Here is an 8,753-nt window from a genome sequence, read left to right as displayed (position 1 = left end):
TACTTTCGCGCGACATTTTCCTGTGCACTGCTAGCATGCTATTCAAACCTGGCGCGAGATACGCACAAACGTACGTTAGTACGATTTTTTCAACCCGGGGCAAAATTGCCAGTGACATGCATGCACTGTATGTGACTGGTCTGTACTAGTATTCATCACTTCACGTACACACAGTTATGATCGGATGCTGGCTGGCCAATACAAATTTGCTATCAAAAAGAGATTTTTTGAGCATGCGAAAAAATATCATACAGCAAGGCCTCGCGCCAGTCCAAAGGACATCAGCAACATAATAATTATACATGTATGTTCTCCACATAAGCCAGACTAACAAGCAGAATTCGGCAGCAGCACATAGTATAGCTGGCGCATCGGTGTTTTCTAGTAGACGGGCAAAATATACCGCACACCGGGAAGTTCTAAAAATCTAAAATATTGCCCGCTATAAAACGCTTTGAAAAAAGAGAAATTTGTGGGGTTGGAATACTGTTGTGGCATAAAAAAAATAGTGATTTGGTCATGATCAGCTTGTCAGCGTTAATATAAAAGAGAAATAATAAATTAGTGTTGGCTATCAGCATCTGCATCAAGTCAGGCAATTCTCTCAGCATAAGTTATTTCTCATGGCAGATGTATTACAACTTTCATCTTCTTGCTTCAAGCAGGGAGTGGCTTGACAGGAGAATAAGTCTAGTTTCACAATTGGTTCACTTGCTCTCAGAGCTCATCCTTGGCCTGCGACGACTTCGCTTTCTTAGGTTTCCGTCGGAGGCTGTGCACATTCTGAATGACGGCGTTGTAGATCTCGTCGGGATGCTGTGAGTGAATGGGCAGACCAGTGTGCGCATAGCGTTCGTCACCTTCGTAGACCTTGAGCATGGGGTACTGGTGAATTTGTGCCTGTCCACAAGCGCCACGATGCTGATCGCAGTTGAGTACACCAAAGCCTATTATGTAGCGCTCATCCTCCATACGCCGTGCAAGTTGCTCAAACACAGGAAGGAATTGCTGGCACGGTCCGCACCAATGCCCCGCCGAGAACAGAACTAGGTAGGGACGATAGTGACGGTTGAGGACGTGACTCGTGAACGTGTTACTGTCCAGATCTTCGGACGAGCGTGGCAAGAACGACAGTGCCCAGCTGCGCAACGAGGGCAGGTTTCGCCAGCCCTGATAGTCCTGGTAATGAGATTTGCCAGTGTGGCCCATAGGATACGCTCTCATGGTCGGATAGCCGCGGGGGCCTTGCTCCTGACAAAATGATCTGTACTTAGCACAGTCTATCTTGGCCACAGGCATGTCGTCCTTGACAAGCTTTGCCAGCTTGTTCCAAACCGGGGCCAGCTCAATACAAGGTCCGCAGTGAGGCGAGTAGAAATCCACCAGAACTGTGGTTTTACGATCTCTCTTCTCGACGAGCAGTTTGAATGACTCCGGACTGAGATCAATCACGCTGGGTACCAGAACGTCCTCGGCAAACTCCACAATCTCACCAGAGCTGTGGCCGCCAGAGTACTGATGAGGCGTGCTGGCGTTGAAGAGGATCGTTGTCGGGTACGAGTGGACGTTGTACTGACGGCACAACGTACCATGCACCACGCAGTCCACCGTTCCAAACTTGACCGAAGCAATGCCCTGCGCCGCCTTGCGAAACTGCGGCAGCAGGCGACGGCATGGCGGACACCACGGAGCAAAGAAATCGACGAAAAACGGCGTTTCACCATTCGCAACCGGGCGGGGGAAATCTTCCGGACCGAGTGCACGTACCGAGCTCTGTGCACTCTCGCGAGCGAAAGCTGCTAAGTCCAATGCTTGCCGTTTGCCGTAGAACATCTCGTGGCCGGTGGCTTTCAGGAGAAGAGTGGCCTCATCGGTAACATGGTAGTCGCTGCATACCGCACCCAGCACAGCACAGTCCACAATACCAACCTCCATGTCGTCCAACAGTAGCGACAGCTTCCTAACCTCGTTGTCTTGGGCGACGCTCTCCGCCGAGCCGAACAGGATGAGGACAGGTTCAGCCTGAATGCGACTGCGCACTGCTTGGAAGGACTTCTCCGTAAAAACACGTGCCCTGGGTAGCAGCGAAATCGCGGCACCACTGATCTCACGAGCATCCAGTGACGGCGACAGCTCCACAGGGCTCGTTGCTGCCTTGTCCGATTTCCGGGGAAAGTATACGGTTGTTCCGCTGACCGCTTGATGCTGCTTGCACAGTGCCGGGTGCTGGTCGCAGTTCAGATAGCCGACGTTCATCAGGTTGCGTAACATGCCGGTCAAACGCAGCATGGTCGTGTCCGAAAGGCAGTCGGCGTCGTCATTCTCCGGCGCACAGACGTGCACTAACCACGGTAGCGTCGTGCTCTCGAAGAACTCACCCGTGCTCAAGTGAGGCACGGTCAGGTGCACACGCTGCATGACGTACTGGACAAGAGCGTCGCGCGATCGGTCACCACGGTACCGCTCTCCCTGTTGCGGGAACAGCACCAGGCTCGGGTAAGAGGTGATGCCCTGCTCGCGGCACAGCTGATTGTCATCCTGGCAATTCACGGCGCCGACGCGCACAATGCCGTCGATGTCACGCGCCACTTCTCTCCAAGTCGGTGCTAGTCGATGACACGGTGGACAGCCGGGTGAATAGAAATTAATAAACCACGTATCATTGGATGAGGACACCAGCAGATCAAAGTCTGAAGCACTCAACGTCACGATCTCTATATCATCGTCATACAGTCCGAAATCCTGCTTGTAATAGGTCCAGCTTTGATACTGGCCTCCGTGACCTCCATTGTCATTCAACCCAGCCTCACCATGAAGGTCGTACTTGCGCCGCAAGTCATCGTCTTTCAATACCTCGTATGCCCTGCTGATACGCAGAAACTTTGCGTGAGCATCAGGCTCATCATTTTTATCAGGATGATATTTTAGAGCCGCCTGCTTGAATGCTTTTCGTATTTCGCGAGCATTGGCGTCCTTTTGGATTCCTAGCGCTTCGTAGAATCCCAGCTCCGCCACTACGAACGGAACTACGGACAAACATGTTAGAATGGCAAGTAATCGGACACTAGTGCTTTCCATTCCCATTTTCCAAACGCCATTCAGCAAGACAGAATGTCTGAATGGCGGTACACGGCGAAGGAAACCAGTAGCAGGTGAAGGCGCCGACGTAGAGATACGAAAACTGATTTTTTCACTTCCACTCATCAAGCTCAGCTGACTCAAATGTTTGAAAATACGGAACAAATCGTGTGCATGCATTTTCTTCTCCTTTTTTTGTGATTTATTTTGTGGAAGTCGATCAACCACACGTACACTTACATGATCAAGCGCTTAAGCTGCAAGGTTGACGTGTGAGGAGGCGATTGGACTCAGCTCAGCCTCAGTCTGTCTCTGGCCAGCAGCATAGGGCTGCAAACAAGCACAGGCGTCGGTCAGACACACTCACACAGCTGTTTGTGCATTTATTTTAGTCAATTATTTACTGTCAGTGGAGTGAGGTCTACTTCAAGTACTGTTCACATGCACAGAAGACAGCCAGTCACTGTAGTTACAGACTAGACTTGTGGGCAGCCCAGTACCATAGTACATGTACTGGCAGTAGCCATGTGAACATGGTAAATAGATAGAGACGTCCCTGATTGACAATGACAGGAAGACAGACTCATTACATGCTCAGTTGACAAAGTGTCATGTCACTACAACAGTACAAGGCTAGGAGTACTAGATCAGACTCGATTTTACTGGCTCAGTACTAACAATATTGTAACAAGATCACAAAAAAAGAAGCAGAGAAGGCGAGAAGGGAAGGCCAGATGGTAGATGTGGAACAATTCGTCACGCCCGATCCAAGATCGCCACCTGGTGCGAACCTAGGAAGTTGCACAGCTCACGACCATCACCGCATCGCAACCACAAGCCGCCTACTCCGCATTCACGCAGGGCCTACAAAACAAGTGGTCCTTCCTCTGCCGGACCCCTTCCATCCCGCCGTCCCTTCTTGAACCGCTGGAACACGCCATCAGCGATTGGCTCATCCCGGCCATCACAGGTCAAGCTCCACCTGGGACAACTGTTCGCTGCCATGCCGACTGGGGGACTGGATATGGCAAACCCCTGTTCAATGGCTTAACAGTACACCTCGTCCAGAAGGATCACGGCTAGCCTTGTGTCTCGCTTGCTGGAGCAGGAGTCATCTCTCGGCGACTCTCTGACCCACCAGTCCGGACGGTCAAGACGACGGCCCGGTCGAGATTGCGGAGCGCAGCCAAATCCATATCTGACGCACTTCGCTCGGATCACCGAGAGCTGGCCGCCCTGTTCTCGACCTAGCCTCAGAAAAGGGTGCGTCCAGCTGGTTGACCTGCCGCCCCTCAGCCGCCATGGTTTCACCATCACCAAGGGAGACTTCCGGGGTGGCCTGTGTCTCCGGTGCGGCTGGACACCTCCTCGGCTCCCAAGCCTTTGCGTGTGCAGCAAGCCACTGAATATCAGTCACGCTCTGTCGTGAACGTTTGGTGGCTTCCTGACGCTGCGCCATAGCGAAGCGAGGGACATCACCGCCAGAGCCCTGAGGCAGGTCGCTCATAATGTGACGGTCGAACCCCACCTCCAGCCCGTCACTGGAGAGGACTTCCGCCATCGCACAGCCGTCACGGAGGAGCTGAGGCTCGGCTGGATGTTGCAGCTAGTGGTGTGTGGGGTGGCCAATTCGAGCGCATTTTTATCGATGTAGGGGTGTTCAACACTTTTGCGTCTTCGAATCGTGCCGCCTCCCTCGCTGCTAGCTACAAACGCCGACAAGAACAGCGCGGAAGTATGAAGAGTAGGTACGCGCAGTCGAGTGGCCTCCTTCGTGCCCGTTGTGTTTTCTGCCTCTGGTGACTATGGCAAGCATGCCAATGCGCTTTTCTCACGGAGTCGCCTCTCTCCTGGCTGAAAAGAGCAAGGAGTCATACGCGCAGACTATCTACTTGCTGCGCTGCCACCTTGGGTTTGCCCTGGTTCGTTGTGGTGCCATATGCCTGCGTGGCTCAAGGAGCATGTTTGCTCCTGCCGTACCTGAGTCCCCTGCACTGCTAGTGGTGGCTGAGGCACGCATCCAGTGAACCTGCAGTAATCCTACTGAGTCTGTATAATCATTTATAATACTAACATTTGTTTTATGTAATTGTGTCACAGTTGATGCTTCACAAAATGTGTTATTTTGCCCGTATGATTACAAGAGGCTCAAGGTTCGGCTGATAAAAAAGGACGGTCGCGACTAGAGCTACTTGTACATGAGCTGAACTACATGTAATTCTGAAGCCAGTGCAGCGGAATACTTGCAGAAGGAGAAGACTCGGTTTTTTTGTGTGGGTCGACTTTGTACTGTATGCGTGTATGCGTGACTATGGTAACAAGAGAGTGGACAAGAGAGTTGCTTTTCTGCTGTATTTTTTACCAGGCGTGGGCCATCCCCTAATTTCATAGGTGCCAAAAAAACAAAAACAAGAGGGTACGACTCTATAGCTGTCTAGTCTACAATGTTGTCACCTCCCCCGTGACAAGATTATCAATAATGGTGCACCGCTGTCATCAGACGACATCACCCGTCTCCTCAACACAGTCACCCAATAGGATACTGCCAGGGCATCCCCTCAAACGTCAGCACGAAAGCTAAGTATCGCTCACCTCAATGTATGTAGCCTGTATAATAAATTACATGAAATTGAAGCACTCATGCATGCTCACGATTTAGACATATTAACGTTAACGGAAACTTGGCTATCCGACAGTGTACCTGACATATGTATTACAGTACCTGGATACACCATGCATAGACTTGATCGGAACTCAAAGAGAGGAGGTGGTGTCAGTATATACGTAAGAGAAGGCTTTGATAATCGAGCACTACATCACTCCTCTCCCATTGAAGCCCTCGCAGTACACGTGAACATTCACCCCCAGCCTCTCACTATCCTCTGTGCATATAGAGCTCCAACAGTACCTGTGGCATTTTGGCAAAGCCTATCTAGCCTAACTGATGACATACTGGACTGTACACCGGCCTCCTCCGCGTGCATAATTCTAGGCGATTTCAATGTCAATGTCCAAGACCCTAGTCACGCACACTACCCTCACCTACGAACATTCTGCTCTGATTTTGATCTCCGAAACGTTGTCACGTCACCAACTAGATTCCCCAGTGCAACAACCATAGACCTAGCACTGATCTCAAGCTCCTCCTCCACCACGTCCACTGCAAGACCAGGCAGGGACGAACTGATTTACAAAGACTGCAATGTTATTCCATGTGATATTTCCGATCACCAACTTGTTCGTGTGACCTACACTATCCATGCTACCACCAGCACGCTCAAGACAAACAGACAGGTACAAGTACGAAAGCCACCGCTGCGCGCGTTGAAGATCAAGCAATTCCAAGAGACAGCTGCTAAGCATATGTATACTCTCCACCAGCAGATCACACGCAGTTCATCACAGATGTCTCTAGATAGTTATACTGAACACTGGCAGGATGCAGTCAGTGATGCCTTGAATGAGTACTGCCCACTAAAGACCGCTAACGCCAAGAAGAGCTATACTCCATCGCCTTGGATAGACGATGAGCTCCGGCAGACTTTATTCAAGCGTAAACGAGCACACCGTGCAATGATAAAACGTCCAGATCGCCCAGACCTGCTGCAACAATTCCGAACTCTACGAAGACAATGCAAACTTTTGACTAGGAAGAAACGGTCTACATACTTCCAGCAACAACTAATCAATCATCGAAACCACCCAAGAGAGCAATGGAGTGTCATGAACAATCTACTGGGTAGAATTAAAATCAACCAGGAACCTGCTGCCGAAGTAGCCGACATCACAAAGACATTTACAGACGTTGTCAACGATACATCACTTTCTGGCAGTACACTACGCACTCCCAATGGCCCTTTATCGGAATACTCACTGACACAGTTCACACCAGTCACTGTTCCACAAGTCCAACTCCATATCCAGAGAATGAACAGTCGTAAAGCCACAGGACCTGATAACATCCCCGCCCAGGCTTACAAGCTCATCAACGATGAGATCGCCCCATCTTTGGCCAAACTATTTACCATGTCTCTTACATCTGGCGATTTTCCATCGACTTACAAACTAGCAAATGTGCGGCCTATCTACAAGCGTGGAGATAAGTCAGTCCCATCCAACTATAGACCAATATCACTCCTGTCCCACATGTCTAAGCTACTGGAACATATTGTACACGACCAACTAATGTACTATATCTATAATGCACCACCACCACTGGTACCCCTACCTGCTGAGCAATTTGCCTACCGCAGAGGCCACTCCTGCGAGGACTTGCTCACTCCCGTGATCAACGACTGGATGCTCTCCTTGGACAAAGGTGATTATGTCGTAGCTGCCTTTCTAGACATGTCTAAGGCATTCGACACAGTTAGTCATGCAGTTCTACTGAGTGAACTTCTGGAGATCGGTGTCGGTGGTACTGCCTTGCAGTGGTTCTGTAGCTACCTTACCCACAGGAAGCAACGTGTAGTCACCAAGACACAACACGGCCTAGAATATAGCAGCAACAGGGGGGTTCCGCAAGGCTCCGTCTTGGGGCCCTCTCTCTTCAATCTATCAGTCAGAAAGCTCCCCTCTGTACCCCGGCACTGCAAGGCTCGACAGTACGCGGACGATGTCTCCCTTTACAAAGCTGGCAAGAACGTTGAACAGTTGTGCAAGGAGCTGACGGAAGACATTGTCAAAGTGAAAGAGTTCTTGGCGGCCAGAGGCTTACTGCTGAATCCTTCCAAGACGCAGTTTGTCGTGTTCAGGTCAAAGTGCAAGCCCCTTGACCCCAGCGTCGCTCAACAGCTGGGTGAGGTCACAATCAACCCTAGTGCACACATTCGATACCTTGGCGTTGTACTCGACGAACATCTCTCCTTCGGAGAGCACGTTAGCCAACTAGATATAGAGCGGAAAGTTGGAAGTAAGTTAGCCATGTTCAGAAAGGTCCGAGATCACATGACGGTAACTGCGAAGCGTGCATTTTACATTTGTTCCATTCAGACAGTACTCGAGTATGGGAGTAACTCATTTGCTCATTGCTTGTCAGTAACTCTTCATGACCGTCTAGTCCGTCTTAGTAATAGAGCTCTACGCATTGTGTTCAGTATGCCTCGCTTTTCTGACGTATCCCTTGTTAATGCACGCCATCACATTCTCCCTTTGTCTGTGCGCTATCAGTTCAAACTCTATATCTTAGTGTTTCGTGTCCTGAATCAGTTAACTACTACTCTCCTTAGGGGTCGTCCATAAATATCGAACTTTTTTCACAAAACGAAATAATTTCGTTATGGGGTGGGAGGGGGTTGACCAATTTCGTTTCAGAAAACATTGATACATGTACATGGCCGTTGTATATGCATGTATGTCAACATTTTTTACGTTCTGAGGGGGAGGGAGGGAGGGGTTGGGTCTAAACTAAAATAATTCGTTTGGTGAAAAAAGTTCAATATTTACGGACGGCCCCTTACTGATTGCTTTTGCCTTCGTTCTACTTCTACTCGTACCAATTCCTGCACTCGCTCTCAGGTATCTTCGTCTGTCACTCTACCAACAGCTAAAACTCGTTTCGGTCTCTTTTCAGTTTCTTTCATCGGTTCCGACCGTTGGAATGCACTCCCCGCTGCAGTCCGCTTATGCTCTTCACTGCACCTATTCCGTCATTCAGTACTTTCATTTCTAGGGTA

The 8,753-nt window shown here is 50.0% G+C and overlaps 1 protein-coding gene across 1 annotated transcript; it reads right to left on the bottom strand.

The window, feature by feature from the left end:
• Positions 1-130: 130 nt before the first annotated feature.
• On the bottom strand, positions 131-3,261 carry LOC135810128 (dnaJ homolog subfamily C member 10-like). The gene has a single exon (XM_065323592.1). It carries the CDS (start codon positions 3,256-3,258, stop codon positions 718-720), a length of 2,541 nt encoding a protein of 846 aa, XP_065179664.1. The 5' UTR covers positions 3,259-3,261; the 3' UTR covers positions 131-717.
• Positions 3,262-8,753: the final 5,492 nt, after the last annotated feature.

The sequence above is a fragment of the Sycon ciliatum genome, chromosome 2 (genome assembly GCF_964019385.1).
Source record: "Sycon ciliatum chromosome 2, ocSycCili1.1, whole genome shotgun sequence".
Classification (NCBI taxonomy): Eukaryota; Metazoa; Porifera; class Calcarea; order Leucosolenida; family Sycettidae; genus Sycon; species Sycon ciliatum.
This window is presented reverse-complemented; position numbering and strand designations above follow the sequence as displayed.